The sequence below is a fragment of the Mauremys mutica genome, chromosome 2 (genome assembly GCF_020497125.1).
Source record: "Mauremys mutica isolate MM-2020 ecotype Southern chromosome 2, ASM2049712v1, whole genome shotgun sequence".
NCBI classification, from domain to species: Eukaryota; Metazoa; Chordata; order Testudines; family Geoemydidae; genus Mauremys; species Mauremys mutica.
Genome location: NC_059073.1, coordinates 114635571 through 114663181, shown reverse-complemented (window position 1 = coordinate 114663181; position 27611 = coordinate 114635571). Strand labels below are relative to the sequence as shown.

At 45.5% G+C, this 27611-nt stretch overlaps 1 protein-coding gene across 4 annotated transcripts in view; it reads right to left on the bottom strand.

The window, feature by feature from the left end:
• CAP2 (cyclase associated actin cytoskeleton regulatory protein 2) overlaps positions 1–27611 on the bottom strand; it is a 104498-nt gene that overhangs the window by 53805 nt on the left and 23082 nt on the right. For 3 of the 4 annotated variants that reach the window (XM_045002811.1, XM_045002810.1, XM_045002812.1), the window contains exon 4: positions 3681–3758. The exons of the other annotated variant lie outside the window; for it this stretch is intronic. In XM_045002811.1, coding sequence (XP_044858746.1) covers positions 3681–3758 — 78 coding nt within the window. The remainder of the gene's footprint in view (positions 1–3680; positions 3759–27611) is intronic. 4 annotated transcript variants of the gene reach the window in all.

The following is a 27611-nucleotide window of genomic DNA, read 5'->3' as shown; positions in this document are numbered from 1 at the left end:
CATATTCATATTCAACATATTCATAAATGATCTGGAAAAAGGGGGTAAACAGTGAGGTGGAAAAGTTTGTAGACTATATAAAATGACTCAAAATAGGTATGTCCAGAGTTGACTGAGAAGAGTTACAAAGGATCTCACGAAATGGGGTGACTGGGCAACAAAATGGTAGATGAAATTCAATGTTGATAAATGCAAAGTAATGTGCATTGGAAAACATAATCCCAACTATACATAGAAAATGAAGGATTCTAAATTAGCTGTTAACAATCAAGAGAGAGATCTTTGAGTGATTATGGCTAGTACTCTGTAAACATTTGCTCAATGTGCAGCAGAAGTAAAAAAACCTAGCAGAATGTTAGGAACCATTAGGAAAGGGATAGATAATAAGGCAGAAAATATCATAATGCTACTATAGGAGTCCATGGTACACCCACACCTTGAATACTGTATACAGTTCTGGTTGCCCCACCTCAAAAAAGATATATTAGAACTCGAAAAAAAGAAGGGCAACAAAAATGATTTGGGGTATGGAATGGCTTCCATATGAGGAGAGATTAAAAACACTGGGACTGTTCATTTTACACAAGAGATGACTAAGGGAGGATATGACAGAGGTCTATAAAAGCATGAGTGGTATGGAGAAGGTGAATAAGGAAGTATTATTTACCCCTTCACATAACACAAGAACCAGGGATCACCCAATGAAATCAGTAGGCAGCATGTTTAATAAAAAACAAAAGGAAGTATTTCTTCACACAACTTTGTTGTCAGGGAATATTGTGAAGACCAAAGGTATAACTGGGTTAAAAAAAGAATTAGGTAAGTTTATGGAGGATAGGTCCATCAATGGCTATTAGCCAAGACAGTCTGGGATGCAACCCCATGCTCTGGGTGTCCCTAAACCTCTGACTGTCAGAAGCTAGGACTGGATGACAGGGGATGGATCACTGGATAAATTGCCCTGTTCTGTTCATTCCTTCTGAAGCATCTGTCACTGGCCACTGTTGGAAGACAGAATACTGGGTTAGATGGATCATTGATCTGACCCAGTATGGCTGTTTTTATGAAGTGTATTTTCATATGGAATCACCAGCTAATCAAGATTGCAAAATTGACAAGAGATCACAAAATCTACAGGAAGGAATGCACAGCAGGAGGGTGTCCGGTTTATGGCCATGAATTAGTTTGGTACATCAGGAGAATGTAAGGAGACACACAAGTTATTTCACCTAGGAAGTAAGCTGACAATGAGCTTGCTTCATGAACATACAATCACAGCCAAGCCTGGCTGTAATACACTGGAAGGATTTTGGGTGAACTTTTTCTTATTAGTTAAATTTAGCCTCTAGCAGGCGTGTTAAGATTTTATTTTACATGTAACCCTTTGTTTCTAATATTTCTCCTTGCTATTACTTGAAACTCTGTACTCGGTTAAATAAACTTATACCTGCTTTCTCTATAAACAGATCTAAGTGCCTGGTGTTAAGTGGAGCTGTGATCAAATGTGTAATGGTACACTGGGGTGTACTGTTCCCTTGGGAGCAGAGGATTTAGGATTTCTGTGAGTGCCCAGTGTATCAGGGCTTGGATACTGCATGGAGATGCTCAGAGGACTCGGGGGTTGGCATGTGCCTATCTAACGCTAACCCACAGAGGGGACAGTATAGCCTGCGTGGGCTGAGAGGGGAGGATATGTGCTACCTGTGGCTGGTGGTTTCAGGGAGCTGACCCCTGGCAGGCACAGACAAGGATTCCTCACGCGAAGTGCAGATGCTAATGAGGTGCCTCACAACCAGGGTAACCTGGAAAGGGTCACACCTACCTCGGTTGTTATATAGCATCTCCCACTATAGTTTCTATGTCCTTTATGCTGCACGGAAATTAGTCTCAAGTCCATTGCATACCTGTCCCCTTATTCACAAGAGCACAAGGTAAGAAAAAATAGAAGTCCAAAGTTTACGCACGAGCTGAATGTATCTTGTCAGTGTGTGTCAGGCTGATTTGTATAAACTGTATGGCTCTGACTTCAGTAAAAAGCTTTTAAAACTGAAATAAGAGTTAATGCAGGCCAGGGGCAGGTTTAATCTTTAGGGCTCTTCAGGATGGTAGAGCACTATAGAGCATGGCCTGAAAGTTGTTATGGCTCAATGTAGGGAAAGGCCACCACAGCTCTCACTAGCAAAGCATGGAGAAAATAATTCTGATACCCCAACATCTAAAAAGGCAAACAATAGCAATCCCCAAAATCAATTTTTTACTCCTGTCAGAGATGTCTATATAACAACAAGGAATTGGAATCTGTCTATTGTAAAGGGTTGATCTACCTGTGAGTTTCTATAGCTTCGTGCAGGGATGGACTTGCAAGCAGGATAAATGATTGCTTGAGGCCATGCCCTATTGGGAATCATGACCCCCTTCTACCCTCTGAGCCCAGGGCCAGATGGGGATACAATTCACAGGCTGATTCCTTCTTGCTCTGGGCTGTGTAAATCAAAGGTCTGGCCTGGAGTTTGCATGTGTCAAGGTTTGGCCCTGTTTTCCTCCTGGAGTGCCCACACCATTAAAAAGTCCTGATTCAAATATCTTTTTATTTGTATCTGTAGGAATGTCAGCGACAGCAGAACCTTGCTAATTCAGACTAGTGACTAGAAGCCCTGCTGAGGGATTACTGGATTATACACTTTATCAAGCAAGGAGCCAAAACAAGGGGGTTGAGATTGCAAGCCACGGACAGACTGTGCACAGGGACTCTTCATTCCCTGCACGCTCCATGAAGGAGGATTTGAGGGTGGGCCCGTGGAGAGACTGGGATATTTGATACAGACAGATCAAAGACCAGTGTATTACAGAATCTGCAATAGAGGCTCCACAGCAAGTACATGGCTGCTCCAATCCCTAGCTTCAAATTATGAAGAAGGATTCAAATAACTTCCCTTTAAAAAAATAATCATCCTGACAGAGAAATGTTTCTTCCTTCTCCGCATAATACTACCTCCTCATAGTATTTTCCTCCCATAATTCATATAATCTGGGCCTTAGGCAGGGCATGAGTCAGCCCTGGGCCAATAATAATGTTTCTATACATTAAAAATGTTGTGACTTTCAAGTCTGTTACCTAGTGTCCCTGCAGGGTAGAAATGGGAGTTTTATTCCACGGGAAACAGGAGGTTTCCAGCTTCCCAATGAGATACACAGCACTCACTTCCAGTCCCAGAAGGTCCAAAGGTCCTGTTCGTATTGTGACACTTTTAGGCATGGGAAAACTGTTTTAGGACATTTGATGGATGTTATGGCTTACTCTGATCCCTGTGCAATGGAATTTCTAGCTACTAAGGTACCTTGCTTTACAGGTGGAGGGCTGCAAAAACTAGTCCTGGGAAAAAGGTTCTAAAACTCTCTAAAATATTTTTTAAATGTTCTGTCATATGTGTGACAAACAGCATAAATAATAGCGTGGTTATATCAGCACTCATTTAAGAGTAGCCGCATGACCCACTTCTAGCTTTGCCACTGGTACTGCTCCCATCCCAAACTCATGTGAGTACAGCATTTATACCACACCATCACACATTCGCTCTAAATACAGAGCAGTGAATGCACCAGAGCTCGAATGCTGCCATTTATACATACACAGACATTCTAGCAGGTTGCCTCCCAAAACGTTATCCTGATTTTCTTACCTCTTGAGGTTCTTGATATTGAGACACTAACAACAGGAAGGCTCTCTGTGCTTGGAAAGCAGCACGTACCATTTCTGCCTGTAAGAGGAGGAGGAAAACAAATTGAATTTTAATCTTGGAAGGAAAATAATTGTTAATAGTAACATTAAACTTCGTCTTTTTAGCATTAACAATTATTCTGTTCCTTCTTTATGCCCTAGTTCCCCCCTACAGCCTTCATTCTTCTAGTTGGTACCTCCAAGTCAAGTGTTATGACTTAATTCTCTCTTTCTGCTTCTACTTTAACTCCCTGCAGCAGCACAGACTGGCCACAAGACAGTGGCAGTAGGGGAGGCCAGCACCTTACAGGTACTGCTAGCAATGGGTCCTCTGTGGTTTTCAACATGCACAAACAAGCACAAAACTTGACATGGGCTAGAATGTACCATCTAATCCTCATTCAACTGCAGGTCAGGAGAATCCAATACAGGCATAGAAGATAACAGTTCATAAATACATATAGCTACATTTTCAAACAAGCATATCTGTGCTTTCTCCTAGCCAGGGTGGACAAACTTTTTGTCCCGAGGGCCACATCTGGGTATGGAAATGGTATGGCGGGCCATGAATGCTCACGAAATTGGGGGCTGGGGTGCAAGAGGGGCTGAGGGCTCCAGCTGGGGGTGCGGGTTCTGGGGCCAGAAATGAGGAGTTCAGGGTGCAGGAGGGGGCTCTGGGCTGGGTCTGAGGGGTCTGGGACTCGTGGGGTGGGGTGAGGGCTCCAGCTGGGGGTGCGGGCTCTGGGCTGGGGCTGAGGGGTTTGGGGTGTAGGAGGGGGCTCTGGGCTGGGACCAAGGGGTTCGGAGGGCAGGAGGGGGATCAGGGCTGAGGCAGAGGGTCAGGGCACAGGAGGAGGTCAGGGGTGCAGGCTTAGGGCGGCGCTTACCTCAAGCAGCTCCTGGAAGCAGCGGCATGTCCCCCTATGCAGAGACATAGCCAGGCGGCTCTGCGCGCTGCCCTGCCTGCAGGAGCCGCCCCTGCAGCTCCCCGTTGCCCGCGGTTCCCAGCCAATGAGAGCTGGAGAGCCCCCTGGCTGCCCCTATGTGTAGGAGCCAGCAGGGGGACATGGTGCTGCTTCTGGAAGCCGCGCGGAGTCACGGACACGCGGAGCGGGGCAAGCCCCCACCCCCGCTCCCTGATGGGAACTCGAAGGCTGGTTTAAAAGGTCTGATGGGCTGGACATGGCCCGTGGGCCGTAGTTTGCCCACCCCTGTCCTACGCGGTCTCTCATGCTTGGGAGGAGCTCCCACAAACATCCACAAAGCTATCTCATTATCCACCTTCAAACTCTCCTTTACCGTCAAGCCTACAAAAAGCTTGACAACAGCTAGGCTGTTGGTGTGCTGAAACCATTGTGTATAATGCTGACTAATACTTGTCTCATTGTTTCCTTGTACTCCCCAGTTGGTCTGTCTGCATACAGCCCCGTAACCTCTCTGTGGGGTAGGGACCATCTTATGGCACCTAGCACAATGGGGTCTTGGTTTCTGAATTTGGTTCTTGGGCACTATGATAATACAACTGAGTAATAATATCAATAAATGAAAACAGGATGACTATGTTAAATTAACCTAATAACTGTAGTTTCAAATGGGAATGTACATATTGGTCCTTTTGTTTTTCCCCATTGTCTTTCCTCTATTTATCTGCCCCCACATCTAAAAATAAAACAAGGAAATTAAAAAAGGCCATGGAAATATAACTTTTGATTGAGATTTTAAGTATATGAGTCAGGAAATTCAAAGTTATAGCAACAGTAAACCAGACACATTTGCACATATGAATATTACCTTTAATATCATACATGAATATTACCTTTAATATCATACCTCACATACTTTGTGAGCCAATTCATGTCTGTGGTGTAATGTTGCTGATTTCCTGTATACCAGGAATTAATCTGGCTTTAGATACTAGAGGCTGCTGTGGGTACCAGAATGCTCATGTTCCTGGCATGAGTATTTAAATCTTGACTGAAAGGTTGCGTTAACATAGCTTTTGCAATTAATATAGTATAATTTTATAAGGCCTTTTATTGTCACTGTTTCCTTCTTTCTCCTAGCAATAATATTTAAAGATGATCCTACTTGAGTTCTACTGCATATCAATGTTTCTGGGGGTGTGTTGATTTCATTCCATCATGTCCCTGCGAAGTAACACAAATGCTTCTTCACATTGAGAATGCAGTGTCACTGGCTGTAATCTACCACTGCACTTCCTTTTTTAATCACCGCACAGGCTTGGAACTCTATTTTACACATTTCATTGTCACCTACCTGATGAGCCCTGCAAATCCGTGGATATCCACTTGATATCCGCGGACCATTTTTGCAGCTCGTGGATTGGATGTGGACACACATTTTGTACCCACACAGGGCTCTACCTACCTGGTTCTAACAAACTAGTTATTTATCTAAACAGATACATTTATTTTTACAGAGACCTGGTCCTTGAACTGGACTCTTTATTCAATGGGCAGCCAGTGTAGTGACAGTGAGCACAGGGGTGAGGTGTTTACAGTGACTTTTGTGGCTGAGCAGATGGGCTGCTGCATTTTGTATCAGCTGAAGCTTTTTAAGTTTTATTTGGCTTCCTTCCCAGATATGAAATGCAGTCTGGAGGTCATAAATGCATGGGTAAACATGGCTAGATTTGTGTCCTACACAGGGCCGCCCAGAGGATTCCGGGGGCCCTTCCGTTCCGGGACCCGCCGCCGAAGTGCCCCGAAGACCCGCGGTGGGAGCCCCCCGCTGCCGAATTACCGCCGAAGCGGGACCCGCCACTGAAGTGCAGCCCGGTCTTCGGTGGTAATTCGGCGGGGGGGGTCCCCGCCGCGGGTCTTCGGGGCACTTCGGCGGCGGGTCCCGGAACGGAAGGGGCCCACTGCCACCGAAGACCGGGCTGCGCTTCGGCGGCGGGTCCCGCTTCTCCCCCGCCCCGCCCCAGCCTCAGCCTCTTACCCCCGGCTCCCTCCTCACCCGGAGTCTCAGCGCCTCGCCGGAACAGCCGCAGCGTGCGGCCGGCGGGGCCTGAGCTCCATCCCGCTCAGAGCCGCGTGGTGAGGGGGCGGGGCTGGGAGCTCCACGCCGAGCGGAGGCAGCTGAGCTCAGCCTGGAGCTCCTGGCCCTGCCCCCTCCCCACGCAGCTCTGAGGGGGCAGGGCTCAGGGGCCCCACCGGAGACACGTCACTTGATGCGCTGAGGCTCCAGGAGAGGGGCGGAGGCGGGAGCCTCCGCTGTTCTCTTGGGGGCCCCTGCGGAGCCCGGGGCCCGGGGCAAATTGCCCCCTTTGCCCCCCTCTCTGGGTGGCCCTGGTCCTACAGGACGAGGCATAACTTCTGGCTATCTGCGGGTGCCAATGAGCATATTTTGCAGCCATTGCTCTCTGGGCATGCAAAATCTTTGGGAGCCCTTTTAGTCTGTTCAAGGCTGTGCACAGATTTCACAATTAGTGGGCAGGTGCCTTCAGTTGAGGTGTATGTTACAGAGGAAGAAGGTTCATCAAAGCACTTCCCTCTTCCTAGCAATCTGCCCTACAGGTGTTCAAAAACACTTCATAGCAAGAGATGAGGCAACATGATTAACAGATTATGGGCCAGGATGCCAAAGTCTGCCTATATTCTAATCCTGGCTCTGATGTGAGTCCTTAGGCAAGAGACTTAACTTTTCTGCCTCAGTTTCCCCAAGAATAAAATGGGGATGATGACACATTATATTATTACTTACCAACCTGAGGGTGTATTGTATGGAATAATTAGTTGATGACTATACAGTGCTCTGAAGATGAAAATTGCTACAATGACAAGTATCATTAAAAACAAACAAACTATGAAGCCAATTCCTTTCCTATGGAAGTCTATAGTGCAGGGGTAGGCAATCTATGGCACGCATGCCGAAGGCGGTATGCGAGCTGATTTTCAGTGGCACTCACACTGCCCGGGTCCTGGCCACCGGTCCAGGGGGCTCTGCATTTTAATTTAATTTTAAATTAAGCTTCTTAAACATTTTAAAAACCTTATTTACTTTACATACAACAATAGTTTAGTTATATATTATAGACTTAGAGAAAGAGACCGTCTAAAAACTTTAAAATGTATTACTGGCACACGAAACCTTAAATTAGAGTGAATAAATGAAGACTCGGCACACCACTTCTGAAAGGTTGCCGACTCCTTCTATAGTGCTTCCATTGACTATAATCAGATAAGGAGTGGGTCCTTCTGTACATTCTCAGTAACATTTATCAATACCCAGGTCTTGTGATAGTGACGCACAGGTCACCGTGAACACCCCCCCCTATGCTCCACTCACTATGCTGGCTGCACATTGAATAAAGAATCCAATTCATGGACCAGCTCCCTGTAAAAAGAATGCTGTCTGTTTAGGTAGATAACACATAGGTAACAATGAAATGTGTGAAACAGTCCCAAAGGCTGTGAGGTGTTTAAAAAGGAAGAGCAATGGCATATTACAGACAGTGACACTGCATTTGTCCTACAAAAGGTCACTGCAGAATTCTGGCTAGATTGCTGTACAGGCACATTATACATAGAACCAGATGTTCAAAAAAACTCAGCACCCAATAGCTCCCATTTAAGATCCTAAATAAGAGGCTGAATTTTAAAAAGAACTCAGCTCCTAACGGCTGTCAATGGGAGCTGCTGAGCTCTTAGCAGTTTCGAAAATCTGCTCCATAATGTACAAGTACAGTAGAGTAAACTATGCATCTAAAAAGCACTGTGCCCTAGTTCTGGCCAGAACTTCCATTCTCTGGAGAAAGCATGATGAAAAACAGCATACCTGTATCATCCTAGCTGCCACAGCATACACTTAGCTCTGTGCGTGACAGCTGACTAAAGAGATTAAATAAACTATATGCTCTGTGTGTGTGTGTGTGTGTTTGTTAAACGGTTTTAAAGCTGCCTCTGCAATTTCACATAGGTATATATTTGGGCTGATGCTAGCTAAAATTCAGGCTTTAGCGAAGGCTGTCATCAGTACTTATGTTTGCAACATCTGGAGGATACATGTATTTTCACAGTGGCTGGTGGTGGTGTGTTCTCAGCAGAGGGTCCTTGATTCAGGATTTCACTTCTTTCCTTTATCCAGTCAAGTAAGGCCCTGTCTACTCTAGAGAATTTTACTGTTCAAAGAACCTTTAGTTTCCCTAGCAGACTTGTAAAATATCTCATGTCCACATACAAAAGTGCTCCGAATGGTTAAACTTCCATTTTGGATTCAATTTCCTGTTAGCTAGTCTAAACTACTGCATTGTTTTAGTGCCAGTGTAGATGGAGACCACTGCCCTAATCGTAGTGGTTCAAACCACTCTCTCACAGTGCACCCTCATGATGGGGTCTAAATTAGCTATTACCACTCAAGAAAGAGATCTTGGAGTCATCATAGTTCTCTGAAAGTAGGGTGCCCAGATGTCCCGTTTTTATAGGGACAGTCCCATTGTTTGGGACTTTTTCTTATATAGGTGCCTATTACCGCCCACTCCCTGTCCCATTTTTTCACAGTTGCTATCTGGTCACTCTATCTGACAGCATCTGCTCAATGTGAACCAGCAGTCAAAAAAACTAACAGAATGTTAGGAGCCATTAGGAAAGTGATAGATAAGAGGACAGTAAATATCACAATACCACTATATAAATCCCTGGTACACCCATTCTTTGAATAGTGCATGCAGTTCTGTGTGCAGTTACTCTATCTCAAAAATATATATATTAGAATTGGAAAAAGTACAGAGAAAGGCAACAAAAATGATTAGGGGTTTGGAACAGATTCCTTACAAGGAGAGATTAAGAAGACTGGGACTGTCTGAAAAGAGACGGCTAAGGGGAGATGTGACACAATTATGAATGGCGTGGAGAAAGGGAATAAGGAAGTGTTATTTACCCCTTCACATAAACACAAGAACCAAGGGTCACCCAATGAAATTAATAGGCAGCAGGTTTAAAACAAATAAAAGGAAGTACTTCTGCACATAATGCAAAGACAACCTGTGGAACTCATTGCCCCTAAGCCTCTGACTGCCAGATGCTGGGACTATATGACAGGGGATGTATCACTCAATAATTGCCCTATTCTGTTCATTCACTCTGAAGAATCTGGCACCGGCCACTGTCAGAAGACTGGACCAATGGTCTGATCTGGCATGGTCTTTTTTATGTTTGTCCACCACTGGCTTTTGAAATCTCCCTGAATGCACTGCTCTAGTAGTGGTGCCAGGAACTCTGGGAGTGATGCCTAGGGAGTATACTGCCTAGGGAGTATACTGTTTAGAATAGTGCTAGTTTGGACACTGGGCAAAGTTTCATTGGTTCAGAATGTGAACTGATAGGGTCACACTGAGCCATTTGTGCTTGAACCAATTCAGTTAGGAACAGTTCAGTTCTGTAGTGCAGACATGGCCCTAGGGAATGGTAAGTCCATCCCTTCTCTCAAGCCTTGGGGGGGGGTGTGGTAATTCACTTTGGTTTTGGGCACTGTTTGTTCTTTATTATCTTTGCCAACTATAAATTCTGTATCTGTATACATTTCATACCTGCACCTTGAGTTTGGGAATATGAGTGCTGTAGGCTGGTGGGCTGTTCCAGCAGCCAGGAAAGGGAAGCAAACTCCATGCCCCAGTCCCTGCATGGTAGATTGTTTATAACAAAGGAAATAAACAACACAAAATAACAACTCAGCTGAAAAATGCTGCTCACCATTCCCAGGCTTTTCCATGCCTCAACCAGCCCAGGAGAAAGAGGCCATAGTCTTCTTCCCCTATGACCCAGTTTTTATTTCCTTATATATCCTGTCCGGCCAGGGACAGCAAGGATCCTGTCATAGGATGACTGGCCCTGTTAAGAGGGAGTGGGTACAGTTCACCTGTGTTTAATTAGCTGCCTTTCAATGGGGCCTCATAGAGAATCCCTGGCCTCTATAAAGAGCCTTGCAGTAGTCAGGACAGTGTATGCATGTGTGTACATGTGTACTCGTGGAAGCTCTCTGGGAGAGCTGCAAGGTGCCTCCCAGAATCCCCTGGTGAGGGAAGCAGTAGAAAGCTACTGGGGTAAAGGATCAGGGAATTACCCTGGAGCCTGCTCTCCTGTACAAGGGACAAGGTCCTGGGGAAGGACTAGGAGTTTAAGCCCAGGCGAGGGAGGGCAGACACTGATTGCCTGGGAGTTTTGTTTAGGCCCAGGATGTCTGGACGCTATTTATTCAGCTTCATCATTGGGGGCCTTGACAGAGGTGGATTAAGATTTATTGGGGCCCTGGGCACAAATAACATTGCCCCCGCCACACCCCCCCCACACCATAGAGCCCTGTCCCCTGCTCCTCCCCTTCCCCCCATGGCCCTGCCTCTTGGCCTGGCCAGAAGCCAGGCTGTGGTAAGAGCTGCCCAGGGAGCCTGGGCTGCTGTGGGGAGCCCTGGACCCTCCATCTGTCCTGGACAGCGCACCCTGGGAGGCCGGGACATGGGCTGGGGGCTGCTCTCAGGCACCCCGGCTCCATGCCCAGGGCAGGTGGCGGGTCCGGGGTTCCCCACAGCTACCCAGGCCCCTTGGGCAGCTTTTATTACAGTCTAGGGTGACCATACGTCTTATTTTGGCCAGGACAGTCCCCTTTTAAAGCCCTGCTGTTTTTTTTGCAAAACTGGGCATTTGTCCATCATCGGTTGGCAAGAGCAAATGGGATAAATGCCCAGCTTTGCTAAGAAGGGACTTGGGGCGGGAGCAGCTCCATGCGGGGGGAGGGGAGAGAGGGACTCATGGGGGCCCCTAGAAGGGACGGTCTGATAGAATACAGGGAGCAAAAGAGCAGTATGTATATATGTTTAAAAGAGAGAGGAAATTTTGGCTGTCTAAAAGGCCTATTCAAATAGGGAAGGAATGACAAGTGACAAACACTTGGCTGGGGGAACAGTGAGGCAATTGATTGCTGTCAAGTCTTGGGGTGGTGAGAAACAAGGAGTTCAAACCCTCCCAAAACAATTCAAATGGCCTGTGCCTCTGTTCACTAGGGAGAATGAGAAAACCAGAGCCAAAAGTCTCAACTCTTTCCTGGGCCCCTAACACTCAGGTCCTCTCTTCTAGTTCTTGACCACAAAATGTCCCTTGCACAATAGTCAGGGCCGGCTCCAGACCCCAGCGCGCCAAGCGCACGCTTGGGGCGGCATTTTGCCGGCAGGGCGGCAGGCGGCTCCGGCGGACCTTCCGCAGTCATGCCTGAGGGAGGTCCATCGGAGCCGCGGGACCAGCGGACCTGCCGCGGGCATGACTGTGGAAGGTCCGCCGGAGCCGCCTGCCGCCCTGCTGGCAAAATGCCGCCCCAGCGGACCCTCTGCAGGCACGTCTGCAAGAGGTCCCCCGGAGCCATGGGACCGGCGTGCTTGGGGCGGCCAAATTCCTAGAGCTGCCCCTGACAATAGTAATCTGCAGATCTCTCCACCTCCAGCTCCCTCAACTTCTACAATGTAATTTTAAGTTGTCCATACAAAAATCTTCAACACATCGATAAATGACAACTCTAGGGCAGCAAACAAAATAAATAAAATTTAATTTTGAAAATAAATGGCCCAGGGGATCCTTACATAATTAAGATTCATATTCACTTTTTAAGTCCTTTTTAAAAAATATCCTCTATTTTTCAATTTGTTTGAAAATGCTGCAGAATGTAAGTGTGCTCTTTATGTTCAGCATCATGCATGCTGCAGGAGTCTGGTTACAGGATTTAGATTCATCTCGCTGCAGAGTACAAGGGTGCAGATCCTCACCTCGTGTAAACTGTTGTAGTTCAGTTTAAGCCAATGAAGGTATGACAATTTACACCAGCTCAGGATCTGACTCATGAGGCTTACTTACTGAGGTACTATTTTGGTTGATATATTCCAAATTAATTCTCAACCTTGCAGAAGTTTGTGCTCTGAAAGTCACATTATACAATGTATAATTTCTGATGATCATAAAACTGAACGTGATGGGAACAGCTAGAGTCACTTACAGTGCTTCCCCACACAGTACAAGAGATTGCTTCACTACTAATATACACTATCCTGCCATTCTAGTCCTCAGTCTTTCCTAACTAAAGGAAGTCTGTCTATCATGGCAAGTAATATGAGTTTTGTGATATGGATAAGGGCAAATAGCTATTTCATTCGTGACCCACCTATGATTTGACACCAAGATTCCTGAGGTGAAATGCTAATACTATAAAATAGCGACCACCGAGAATAGCATGTGATTTTCCAAGCAGAAATCATTTAACAAAGTGACTTTGAAGGAATAACCTCCAACCCCATGTCAAAGGTTATAGGGAGTAAACATGACACCAGTGTGATTTGTTTGGAATCATTCCTGAGGATCGCAGGTAGAAAAGGATGGATGGACAGATGCATCACAGCCTGCAAATACATCAACAGAGCAGCATAGACAGCATCTTGGGAAAGGTTATGTCTCTCTTCCTTCTGACCGGATGTTGTGGTCTAGAATGGCTGCCAGTTCAGTGAAAGGGGAATAAAGGGAGGGAAAAAACTACCACTACCCCAACAGGTCAATAAGAAATGGAAACTGCTGTACCCAATGCCTTCTTATTTCCCACAAATATTCAAATAGTTTAATATATAACCTTACAGGGACTCAAATTCCATCCCCACATGCAAGCATGCAGTTCCCGCTGAAGTGAATGAAAATCATGTGCATGCAGTGGACAGATTAAATGCAAGTCGTTAAAAAAAAACATTCAGCCCAGTTCCAAGCAGCTCAAAGACTTTAAGCAGAAGGAACGAGCATCATTAACTCCAGTTCACTTCCCTATGGAAACCTGAGTGCAGACTTCTATTTTTTCTTTTGAGAGCCTGATTGTCCTGTATTAGGGAATTACTCATGTAGGGGATTGAAAACCTGATGAGCTTTTCCTCATAATGTTTATGGGGTATCCTTCCCAGGGGCTGAGCTTACCCCTGCAGAATGAACAGGGGCATGGACCCCAAAACTAGCAGATCACCTGAGATCCACAGAGATCTCAGAGAAACCAAATGGTCTAGAGTCATCCGCACAGAGACCCTGTGCTCTGCACCGGTTCGTTCTTCCGCTCTACTCCATGCTGATTAGGCCTCAATTGGAGTATTGTGTCTAGTTCTGGGCACCACATTTCAGGAAAGATGTGGACAAATTGGAGAAAATCCAGAGAAGAGCAACAAAAATGATTAAAGGTCTAGAAAACATGACTTGTGAGGAGGGAAGACTGAAAAAATTGGGTTTGTTTAGTCTGGAGAAGAGAAGACTGAGAAGGGACATAACAGTTTTCAGTACATAAAAGGTGTTACAAGGAGGAGGGAGAAAAAATTATTCTCCTTAGCCTCTGAGGATAGGATAAGAAGCAATGGGCTTAAATTGCAGCAAGGGAGGTTTAGGTTGGACATTAGGAAAAAGGTCCTAACTGTTGGTGGTTAAGCACTGGAATAAATTGCTTATGGTGGTTGTGAAATCTCCATCATTGGAGAGTTTTAAGAGCAGGTTAGACAGACACATGTCAGGAATGGTCTAGACAATACTTAGTTCTGCCATGAGTGCAGGAGACTGGACTAGATGGCCTCTTGAAAGCCCTTCCAGTTCTATGATTCTATGGCTCTCATCATTTCCTGACAGGTTAGCTTCCACAAGAACTGAGCTGCTATGTAATCCCTCACCAGCCACTACAGCAGAAACCTTTCTGAGATGAGATTCCAACCTGTAGAGGAGAAACTCAGGAGAGGTAATGCTGATGTGAAGAGCAGCCATTCCTCTGTTCCATGTGCTCTCACCTCCAGCCTGCTCCCTTCCAACACACTCAGGCCCTGGCCAACTCCCTGTAGCCTGGGATTAATCTAGGGTATAATGTGCACCTATCACAAACAACAAGTTCTTTGTTAAGGTGGCTACTTAGAGTTAATTAAGAAGATGAAATTGGTGAAGCACACATGGGAACTTTGAGCTTAAGTTAATATATACAAAAATAATTGAAATAATAGAAAAATCAATGCACAAAAGAATAAGTACAGTAAAGTGGTCTCCTACATAGTTCATATTGACAATGTTACTTTGTGCACGCTTACAACCTTATGGAGACCATTAGAAACAAAGATGGAAGAAAACATCGTTGGAGCTCTCCACAAGAGGATGGTGCTGGGCCAGGCTTCCTATCTGGTTACCACATGTGATCATCCTGGTGTCCCAGCTATGGATAAGTTTGACAAATTTTCCTACACCTTTTTCAATTCCCCCCCCCATATATCCGGGACCACATCCCATTAAGACTCAGACTCCTATGCATATTTGGTATTCCAGTTGACCCTAATTACATTTTTGACAGTTAACCCAACCATTTGTGTCAGTCCCTTTTCCAATAGTTTCGATATAGCAATGCCATTTGCTCTTATTGCAAAAAGCCCCTAAAATGCTATCCTATATTCTTTTGTAGTTTACCTGTTTGCTATACAATACATTGCTACCTATCACAAGATACATATTGCTAAATTTCATGACCTTCTGCAAAGCACATAATACCAACTTCTTCTAGGCTTCACTCTAAGTCTCTAACACTAAATGCTTAAAATCTATAGCCAAGTCTATTTTTAGTACATATATTTTACTTCTTCTACTTGCTGTTACAGCTTCAGTAACCTCCATTATTATTTCTAGAAGCATCCTTAGCAAATAGATATTTCACCCAAACCTATAGACCCTCCCCGCTCCTCCCCACTCCCTCCTGGAAAGTGCTAAGCGCCACCAACAGCTTTTTCAATGCACTCTTCCAATCCTTGAAATATGTCACGTCCCGTTGTGATACCCTTCAGTGGCATTAAGTCTAGCAATTCTTCAGTTATATTCAAATTGCAGTCCACACCTCTAATGAACACTGCACACTGTGCGGTATCTGATACATCTGTACTCTCATCAAGAGCAATTGAAAATACTTCAAAGTCTTTTGCCATTTGAATCAATTGTTTTTGCACATTATCAGCTAAATCCGTTATCCTGCAGGCAACTGTATTTGCAGACATTCAAAAACTTTTTTCACTGGCCTAGACCCTGCTATAGACCCTTCAAGATGAGGTCAACAGTCAACATTCCCATGGAGGGGCTTCAGTGAGTTTTGGAGGCAGGTGGGGAATGATATGCAATAACAGTGGCACTTCCTCCTCTGCTTCCCAAATTAATTGGTTTCTCTGAAATGCAATATTAATGATTTGCAGACACTTGTATTTGTAGTTTAACATGTCTTTGTGAGAAGACTTAGTCAAAAGAAGTTCTGTGAACTTCAGCTATTATGTGTGTAAAGTTGAAAGGTTACAGCATTCTTTGAGGTTTCTCTTTGTAACTATTCTTTTTGCTACCTTCACTGGGCTTCCTGATCTCCAAAGGCCCAACTGAAAGACAACACACAGGGGATGAGGTTTTCTCTATTTAATCACAAATCTGTCAAAATGCTTCAGTACAAAGAATAGATAATTGCTCATTTTTTCTCGTTTGTATTATCTTCAGAAAGAAATCCATAACAAAGGAATTCTTACGTTGCTCAGTCATGTGTATGTTATATTTTCTATACACCTAGGTCTAGAGTCTGACACCCTTACCCACCTTTCTCTGTGAGTTATCCTACTGAAATCAGTGATACCATTCAAAGTGAGTAATGGTGTCAGAATCTTGGCTCCTTTGTATTTGATTTCCATTTATATGGTTTTGGAAGACTCCCAGGCCAAAATTTACAAACATAGGTGTTTAAAGTTAAGGCATTTAAAACTATATTTAGGTACCCTTCTGCTAAAGAGTGGCCTGACTTTTAGAGGTGCTGTGTACCCAGGGTTCTCATTGACTTGGAGTTGCAGGTGCTCAGGATCTCTGAAAAGCACTAAAGCAGGCCAGTTATCTAGGGACAGGTCGACACTACAGACTTACTTAGGTATAACTACATTGCTCAGGGTGTGAAAAATTGTGTGCCAGTAATACATTTTAATGTTTTTAGAAGGTTTCTTTCTCTAAGTCTGTAATATATAACTAAACTATTGTTGTATGTAAAGTAAATAAAGTTTTTAAAATGTTTAAGAAGCTTCATTTAAAATTAAATTAAAATGCAGAGCCCCCCGGACCGGTAGCCAGGACCATGCAGTGTGAGTGCCACTGAAAACGAGCTTGCGTGCCGCCTTTGGCATGCATGGCGTAGGTTGCCTACCTCTGGCTTAGAGTGTCTTCACCAGAAGTGCTACAGCAGTGCAGCTGCATCAATGCAGCTGTGCCAATGCAAGTTTGTAGTGTAGACCAGCCCTAGGTATTTAAATATGAATGTAGGTGTCTACTTTTAGGCACCATGTTTGAATATTTTTGGCTATGATTTAATTTTTAGTATCAATTGCAAAGAAAGGTATTAAATATGCAGTTTCTGCAACCGCCCTTGGTCTCTGTTAAACAGGTATTTTATAAGAATAAGCTCGTGAGACTAAATTCTGTCCTCAATTATACAGGTCTGTTGCAACTTACGTGCATTTAACATGCGTGATTTCAGCTTTGCGCTGTAGGGCCGGAGTCCGGGGGCGTGGCCTCAAGCGGAAGAGGCGTGGCCTCAAGATTTAAAGGTCCTGGGGCACCAGCTGTGGCTGGGAGTCCCAGGGCCTTTAAATCACCCAGGGGGCTCCCAGCTGCAGAGGTGGCTGGTAACCCCTGGGGCAAACTAAAGGGCCCGAGGCTCCAGTCATCGTGGCGCTCCGGGCCCTTTAAATGCCAGCCCCAGCCCGGCTGCCAAAGCTGCGGGCGGGATTTAAAGGGCTCCTCCGGGCTCCCCGCCGCAGGATTTAAAGGGCTTGGGGATGTAATTTTGAGTATACGCGGTTTTCGCTTTACGCGCTAACCGCGGAACGGAACCCCCGTGTAAGATAAGACTTGCTTGTACCAGATGTAAATTCAAAGTAACTCCATTGAATTAAATTGATTTATTCCAGGTTCACAGTGATATAACTGAGAGCAGAATTTGGCCTAAGGTCATTCTTTAAATAGGAGGCTATAAAAAGATTTCAGACTTAACTACTGACTTCAAGACTCTGCACCAATCTATTTTACTGCACCTCCAGGAGTTGGGGAGAAATGTGAAATTAAATTTGTAAATAACTAAATAAATTCTGACATTACCAAATGGTGTTTTTGTGTGTATGTGTGCATAATTCCGATTGATTATGAAGTGACAGTTTAGTTTATGATGTCGTATGATAACAGAAGTTAGAAACAACAGGATTGTTCTACCCAAATTAACTCTGCAGCTTTCATGAAACTGGACATACTGATAATATGCTTCAATCTGAACAAAGAGAGGCAAATGCACATTTACAACACCAGCTGCTCCCCCCTCCCGCAACACCACTCTCAGCTTATTTAAAACAACATTCAAACTGCACATCAGTTTCTCTTGTGCCTTGTTAATGCTCATTATTCACTGAACTCCTTTTTTCTAGAAACTGACTGAAGAGCCAGATTCTGAACTCATTGTTTGCATATCTGCTGACTGCAACGAATAACCCCCAGTTTCCAAACCCAGCATTTCTATGCGACTCAACAGTTGCAGCCACCAACTACCAAAAAAAAGTGGGGGGCGGGGGGGAAGGGGAGAGGAGTTTTGCAGGGCAGTGAGGGCACGTGGTTCCTGGAGAAAATGAGATTGAAAATTAATGAAAAAGCTTGTTCACAGCCTGTAAACAAATAACTCCAATCAAGCATAAGAGAGGGGAACCACTGTTTAGCATCAGAGGAAAAGCTGTAAAAATGGACATTGAGGGGTATATTATTCTCAGCTTGAAAAACTGGGCTCAGTACTGTAGCACGACAGCTCTGAGATGAAAAAATAATAATACATTCTCCTTCATTGTGAGAGAAATTAAAACTATGGGAGAGATTTGATGGTGCAAGAAGCTGTCAACTATAGCTTGATGCGGGGAGCTCGCCCTGATGGGGAGGGCAGGTAATACTGATTCTGCCATTCTCCCTCAGATTTTCTCCTGGATCAGGGCAGCTTCTATTTTGGCGAGGACTCCATAGGAGTCTGCTAGCACTGTGACAGGCACAGATCTCCCATCCTAGAAGGATGGGTGGCTATGGCAGCTTTAACCCACCTTTGCACTCTCCCAATCTTGGGCTGTCTGGGGCTGAAGAGGTCCCCAGCATAAGTTAGCCTTGGGGCTGTCTAAAGTATGGCCTCTCAGGACTTATTATTATTTTACCATAGCTCCTAGGAGCCCTAGTCATGAACAAGCACTCCACTACGCTAGGCGCTGTACAAACATAGGGAAAAAAAGATGCCCCAAGGAATTTATAATCTAAGTATAAGACAAGAAACAAGCAATAGGTACATGCAGACAGATAGGGGAGTGCAAGGAAACAATGAGACAGTATTGGTCAGCATGATATGCAGTGGTCTCAGAACACGAAGCAGCCTCACCATTGTCAATTTTTTTTTTACAGGCATCACAGCAAAGGAGAGCTTCAAGGAGAATTGCCCTACTGCAGTGGCTCCCAAACTATGGGCCGTGACCTCTAGTGGGGTTGCTCCGTTAGCAATCCTGAGTGTGCGGGATTGTAAAATGGAATCCTCCGTACAGCATGACCTCATATGTATGGTGTATGTGAGATCACACTCCATGGTGGACACCATTGGTGTGCAGAACAAAATGGCATCCTCCATGCAGCCTGATCTTGCACCTACAAGTTGATGCTGTTCAAGGACACTGTTTTAAAATGGCATCCTTCAGACTGTCTGGGGTCATAGGAAACAATAAATCTGAAAATGGGGTCATATGGGGAAAAGGTTTGGGAACCGTTGTCCTAATGGCTGTCAACCTCCAAAGTCTGCCTGCTGCAGTGCCACCCCTGACAAGCCCCCTATCCTGGGGCTTAGAATGGGCTCCTTGGAAGGCAATCTTACAGCTGCCTTCTAAAGTGCGTGTGCCAAAGGAACCTTCCCCCAACTGCAACCGGGGCTTTAAGGACCCCTTTATGACACTCAGGCCCTCTAACCAAGCAAAAGGGAGATGGAGCAGGGTTGAGGATGCCACCTCTAGAATTAAGAATGCAGAAAAAGCTCAAGTTATAACACCATAATCCCACCCAACCCCTCTTTTTACTCACTTGTGACTTCCCCCAAAATTCTTCTTATGGGCTAATATTTTACATGCTTGGTTTCTGCACAGAAGATGCTTGTTTTAAACTGAAGCTGATTATGTTCAGCTGTTTTGGGACTTACAAAAAAACCCCTCAACAACATTATTTTCTATTCTCACCCCCAATTTTTATCATAAGAGATACTTCAAAAATTGCTGAAATTTGAAAGTTCAAATGTTGATTTAGAGACTTCAAGTGACTGAAAATCCACCACATCTCTCCTAAATTTTTCCAGGGTTAATTACCCTCACTGTTACCTGCACATTTTTCTAGTCTGAATTTATCTACGTCAGCTTCCAGTCACCTCTTAAGCTTCTCTTGGATAAATTACACAGATGAAGCTTCTTTAATCTCTTATTGTAAAGCAGATTTTCCAGATCTCAAATCATTCTTGTAACTCCTTTCTGAACTCAGTGGTGGATTAGCCAACAGGTCGACGGGGCCCATGTCTGGGGCCCCAGCCAATTGGGGGGCCTGCCCCAGCAGATATCTGCCATGGGGCGGCAGAAGCTCGGAGCCCTGGCAACAGCACCGGGCGCGGTGGGGGAAGCCCCCACGCCCCAACCCCACTCTCTGGCAGAAGCACAAGGTGGTGGGGGAAGCACCAGTGCCCAGACTCCAGCAGATACCACAGGGCAGACGGGGCAGGGGAAGCCCCAACACCCCAACCCTAATCCCCGGCAGAAGAAGCGCCCAGCACCCAGACACTGGCTGCAGCCCCGGGATGGAGGAGCTCTGACTCCCTGCCGCAGCCTCAGGGCTGGGGGAGTTCTCACTCCCCACTGAGACCCAGGGCCGTGGTGGGGGAAAAGAACTTCTCCAGTCTTGGGCCACAGTGGGGGTTGGCAGAAAGGAGCAAACAGGGGCTGCAGTGGGCGGGGCAGAATGGTGTGGGGCCTGGGGCAGGGCCACAAGCAGAAGGAGTGAAACGGGGGCAGGACCACTGGGAGGCCCCCCCCACTCACTCTGGCCAGGGCCCCACAAAACCTTAATCTGCCTTTGTCTGAACCTTCCCTATTTTGTCAATATCCATTTTGAGATAAGAATCCCACAATATCTAGTGCTGTACAAACACAGAAGAAGACACTGTCCCTGCCCTGAGAGGCTTACAGTTTAAGGTTGTGATCCTGCAAACACTTATGCATGTGCTTAACTTTACTGCCTCCCTCAAGCAGTCCCAGTGGTTTCAGTGGGACAATCTACATGCTTAAGCATGTGTGTAAATTTATGCAGAATCCAAGCCTAAGGAAGCAGGTTGTTGTATAGAATTGTTGATAGATTGACTATTTTTGTTTTTGGGTTCTTAATGTTCTGACTTGACTTAAATGCCATCTGGAGCACTCCCAGTATAATTTTGTCCCCCTTAAAACTTACAGGTGCATGCTTCTGGTGCCAGCAATGCACAGGTAGGCATGCTGGGCACCATTGCCCAAGATTTTAAGCAGTGTCTGTTGGACTTTTTTTCGCCTCCTTTTTAAGATAAAGCTGGCATTACTGCAACATTATGGTTAAGAAACAAAGAACTCAATCCAATTTGCTATTAAAATCAACAGAAAGATTCTGATTGGCTTCCATGGGAGCTGTTTCCAAGCAATCAAAAGTCAGGAAATTCCAAAAATTAATGTTAGTATTGCATTGGTAATTTGGTCACATTGCATGTATATAGTATCTTGTATTCCTGTCTGTCTTCTTAACTAGTAATACATTAAGATTTACATTTATATTATGTAATATTTTATGGTACAGATATAGGATGTGCAATATAGCTAAGTCAGGATTACTAAAGCAACTTTAACTTTGAGAATTTCTGCATTTTTTTAATATTTAATTTTTTTTCAATGAACATTACATTAAGACTATTTTTTATTTAATTTTCTCTTTATTTTATGAAAGTATATTATGGATATTTTAAAAATATTTTTGCTTCATTATTTTTTCTTTTGCTCTGTTGTTTCCCTACCCTGGAAATGGTTCTATCTAGTGTTTGCTTTCAACAGCTGAGAGACAGCCCCACTGCATGCTTCTCATTGGGCAGATTGACATCATTCTCTACTTTGAGTCCTGACTCAACTTTTAGCACAATGCCTGAAACCATACAGCCTGTGGGCACAGCAAGATCAATATGAGAGTACACGTGTGCATTCTGCTGCCCTGTAAGCACATTGCCTTGTTAATGAGGAATTAGCCAAATAATAGGTTTGATAGTGCGTGGTTAAATTAGGCAATATAAATTGTAACAGTGTTTTCTGCCCATCATAGAGACGAGATCCTGTTGAAAAATCATGACCATGGAAGTCCATTGTCTACTTCTACACATTTCCCTGTAAAGGACAGATGATTTGAGTACAGGGAGTGTTATATCTTTCAGTAAAATGCTTGTCATGAACAGATGTAGATTATTACTTATTTTGTTTATAGTAGTTACCAACATGGAAGAAAAAGAAAGCTACCTTCCCTTTGTCTAATTATTATTAATGATTTGGAAACTTGATCAGTTCCACATGTGCTGTGTTTGGTCCATTTGCAAATGGTGGGGCAAGATTCCCAATATCAAAATCCTGAATCGTTGTCAGATGTCTGGCATTCAAAGCATGCTCATAAATGCTCAGCTGCGTTAGTCTGGGCATCTCGTTCTATTGCCAACTTGAGAATACTTAGGGCCATATTTTATGGTCATCTAATGCAAGATACCTGTTCTCATGGTGGCCAAAAGAAATGATATAAAGACACATTGAAGTCAAACGTGAAAGTATATCAGGTTGACTCCAACAACTGGGAAGCAACAGCCCCCAACAGAGCAAGGTGGCTGCAGATATGTCATGTCACCATTAACTGCTTTGAAGCAAGGCGCATTAATACGTTCTGTGAAAAATGTGAACAGCACAAAGCAAGGATACAACAGCCTGCAAAGATCATGGACAATCTTGTCTGTCTCCCACATAACTATGTTTCTTGCATTAGTCTGACCTCGCATGTACATGTTCACCTATAGCATTTTCTGAATCCTGGTACATGGATACTGACATGAGATTCCATCATTAATGATTTGCACAGGCACTGGATTTTTCCTCTGCCTGGGGGTGCTCAACCCCCATTCAGCCCAGGCCCCGCCCCCACTCCACTCTATTCCACTCCTTCCTCCCAAGCTCCCACCCCCCACCCTTCCTGCCCCAACTCTGCTCAGGCCTTGCCCCCACTCCACCCCTTCCCCTAAGGCCCCACCCCACCCCACTTCTTCTCGCCCAGTCCCGCCCCCTCCCCCGAGCTCGCCTTGTCCCTGCTCCTCCCCGCCAGCGCCTCCTGCACGCCGTGGAACAGCTGCTCATGGTGGCAGGTGGTGCTGGGAGAGAGGGGAAGGAGTTGATTGGCAGGGCTGCCGGCGGACGAGAGGTGCTGGGGGTAAAGGGAGAGCTGGCTGCTAGTGAGTGCTGAGCACCCACTAATTTTTCCATGGGTGCTCCAGGGCTGGCGCCTATGGTGATTTGCATTACAGTAGTGCTTAACAGCCTCTGTTGAGATTGGGGACCCATTGTGCTAAGTGCTGTGTATATGCACAGCATGAGAGAGTCCCTGCCTGAACCATCTAAAATCTAAATAGAGAAAGTATGTGGGGGAGAAGGATTATTATCCCCATTTTACAGATGAGTAACAGAGATTAAGGCCCAGATTCTCAAAGGTCTGTAGGCACCTAACTCCCATTTATTTTTATTGGGAGTTAGGCACCTAAATACCTTTGAGAATCTGGGCCTAAGTGACTTACCCAAGGTCACACAGAAAGTCTGTGGCAGAGCTAGGAACTGCATCCAGATCTCCTAAGTCCCAGGCCAGTATCTTAACTACAAGTCCTTCCTAGAACATAAGAACGGCTATATGGGATCAGACCAATGGTCAACCTAGCCCAGTATCCTGTCTTCCGAGGTGGCCAATGCCAGGTGCTTCAGAGGGAATGAACAGAACAGACCATCATCGAGTGATCCATCCCATCGTCCATTCCTAGCTTCTGGCAGTCAAAGACTAGGGACACCTGGGGCATGGGGTTGCATCACTGACTATCTTGTCTAACTGCTATTGATGGACCTATCTTCTATGAATTTATCTAATTCTTTTTTTAATCCCATTATAGTTTTGGCCTTCACAACACCCCCTGGCAACAAGTTTCACAGGATGACTCTGTGTTGCGTGAAGAAGTACTTCCTTTTGTTTTAAACCTTCTGTCTATTAATTTCCCTGGATGACCCCCAGTTCTTGTGTGATGTGGAGTAAATAACACTTCCTGATTCATCTTCTCCATGCCATTCATGATTTTATAGACCTTGGATATATATCCCCTTCATCGTCTCTTTTCCAAACTGAACAGTTCCAGTCTTTGTAATCTCTCCTCATACGGAAACTGTTCCACATCCATAATCATTTTTGTTGCCCTTCTCTGTATCTTTTCCAATTCTAGTAGATCTTTTTTGAGATGAGGCAACCAGAACTGCACGCAGTATTCAAGATGTGGGCATACCATGGATTTATATAGAGGCATTATGATATTTTCTGTCTTATTATTTATCCCTTTCCTAACAGTTCCTAACATTGGTAGCTTTTTTGGCTGCCACTGCACATGAAGTGGATATTTTCAGAGGACTATCCATAATGACTCCAAGATCTTTTCAAGAAACTACATAGAAACCCAATTTAAATGTCAAACACAATATACAGGAGGGTTGATTAATTTCTTCTGGTGTATGTGTCTATAAAAATCACCCCATCCCCTCCTCTGCGTGCCAACAGGGACAGCTTCATCCCAGGGGTACTGCCAAGGGAAGGCAGCTTTGAAGGACAGCCAGGGCTCCATAGCAGCCCTACAAGCAGAGGCTGCTCAAAGGATTGGCTAAATCAGCACAGCCTGTGGGCACACTCCATGCCTCTTCCGGGAAGAGCCACCTTTGGCTGGCTCCAAGACCCCTGCTGGAGTCGGGGAGAGGAAATGTCTTGAGACACTGTAGCCACTTTCCAGATACACTTTGTGCCACCAGGGACTGCAGACTGTTTCTCTGACAGAAATAGTAGAACCTGGAAGTGTAGAGAGACCAGTAACCTTTTCCTCTATGGACTAAATAAGTTGGAATGTGAGGAAAGGGAATTATAATTAGAGTTAACCAGACAACCAATTCTTTGATTACAGTAACACGTATCACGTAATTCTTTTCCATCGTGTGTCCAACAAAATATTGTCATATGCCAATCTTACAGCATGCACACCTTATCTCAGAAGACTTCTCTACTTGTATGTTCTATTCTTATCATTACATTGTACATCTTATCTTGTACATCATTATTCTAACTTGCTTGAGCCAAAGCATCCTGTAGTCTGTGATATCAGACTCCCACATAACCAACATAAACTGACTCATACTGAACACTTGACAAAGCCAGGTTCTCGGCCCCTTTGTACTGCTTGACCAGTCTCCTCAATGTAACAGAATCCAGGGCCGCCCAGAGGGGGGGGCAAGAGGGGCAATTTGCCCCAGGCCCCGAGCCCCACGGGGGCCCCCACCAGAGTTTTTCGGGGCCCCTGGAGCGGGGTTCCTCACTCACTCCGGGGTGCCCGACAAACTCTTGTGCGGCCGGGCGCAGGAGCTTCTGCCGCTCCCAGTCTTCGCTGGCAGGGGGTCCTTCCGCTCCGGGGCGGAAGGACCCCCCGCTGGCGAATTACCGCCGAAGACGGAGCGGGACCTGCCGCCGAAGTTCAGCTCGGTTTTCGGCGGTAATTCGGCGGCAGGGGGCCCTTCCCTTCCGGGGCCCGCCGCCGAAGTGCCCTGAAGACCTGCGGCGGGGGCCCCCCTCCGCCGAATTACCGCCGAAGACCGGGCTGCGCTTCGGCAGCGGGTCCCGCTTCGGCGGTAATTCGGCGGCGGGGGGCCCCCGCCGCGGGTCTTCCGGGCACTTCGGCGGCAGGTCCAGGAACGGAAGGGCCCCCTGCCGCCGAAGACCCCGGGCCCCTGGAATCCTCTGGGCGGCCCTGACAGAATCACTAGGTAAAACAGATCTGGCATAGCTGGCTCTTTGTCGGGGCGTCTCTAGGCATTTTGCCGCCCCAAGCACGGCAGGCAGGCTGCCTTCAGCAGCTTGCCTGTGGAGGGTCCACTGGTCCCGCGGCTTCGGCAGTCCACCGAAGCCACAGGACCAGCGGACCCTCTGCAGGCATGCTTGCGGGAGGTCTGCCGAAGCCACGGGACCAGCAGACCCTCCGCAGGCAAGCCGCTGAAGGCAGCCTGCCTGCCGCCCTCGCGGCGACCGGCAGAGCGTCCCCAGTGGCTTGCCGCCCCAGGCACGCGCTTGGCGTGCTGGTGCCTGGAGCCGCCCCTGCTCTTTGTCACCCTCATCACAGTCCTGGGAGGAGGGGATATGCCAAGCAAAAGGGGATGTAGCTGATGCACCTCTGTTCCAGCTATCTGTGACTGCTGGAATATCCCCATGGGTGCAATTTAAACCAGGAGGCCACCTTTGCACTCCCCTGATTCCTTGGACCTTTTCATCCTTGGATGAAACGCAAGTTAGAGCAGCCTCACTATGTCAGGGGTTCTGAGAGGACTGGATTAAATACCCAGATAGCCAGTTACATGAGTTTTGTGGCCAATATGCATCACCCTAGGGGCACAGCAAAGCCAAAGATCTGGCCGTAAACAATTAATATAGCTTGTTTTCAATAGGCTATACAAAAATCTTCGCTTTTGGTTTTTAATGTGGTTAGCTATTTTAATGCAGTTGACCTCCCAAAATAATCATCACTAGACATGCTATAGTTTGAATTCAAAACCATTCTACTACAAATTGACTTGGGTCTACACCAAACTCTTCTTTAGTGAACTAATCTTTCTGAAATCCACTGCACTGTTATGTTCAGCGGGGCTTACAAAAGCTAGTTATCAGTCCTCTTTTTTATTTTGTTCTGTTTCCAAAGACTAGCATACAGTAAGCTCAGAAAAACTTAGCAGGGCACTGCAGCAGACATTAGATGTAGCTGTACTCGTCCTTTCATCAGAAACACAAACCAGACAGTTCTTACAGCAATCAACATGAAATGCATCATGTTAAATCCCTTATTTCTTTAGCATAATATAACATCCCCTATGAGCTCTCTCTCATATTACCATCCTGATCAATCAGGTATGTGAGGTTTTCTAGGCAACAGGTGTTTTTTGAAACAAAATACAACCTTCCCTTCAGCTCATTATGTGAAAGAGACAGCAGCTGCAAGCATAATGCTTAGGACACATGGTCTATAAGACACCCAGAAGAAAAACACTCCTTGTTCTGCTTGTTAAGGTAAAGCATAGATGTTGTTGCAGCAGCAAATAAAAGCATAAGGCAACTATGGTCTGTGTTTCATATTGTAAATTCAGAGACTAAAATTTCAGAATATTTTAATAGGTTACAAACAGAATCCCATTTTCTTTATATGATGGAAACTTGCTAATAGTTTCTGTAGCTCTGAACAAACACTCTTTGTTATTATTGTATTTGTATTCCAGTAACACCCACAACATGCCAGCACTGCCCACACATTCAGAAAGATTAAATCTTTTCATTTAAGTATTCTTTTAAGTGGACTAAATTGTGTATGTCAAATGGTGGCCAGATTAGAGTGGATGTACTCAATTAGCAGAGTTCTGCAGCTGGATTTGCAGTGTACCGCAAATCCATAGAGGAGATTTGGGATTCCATATGTA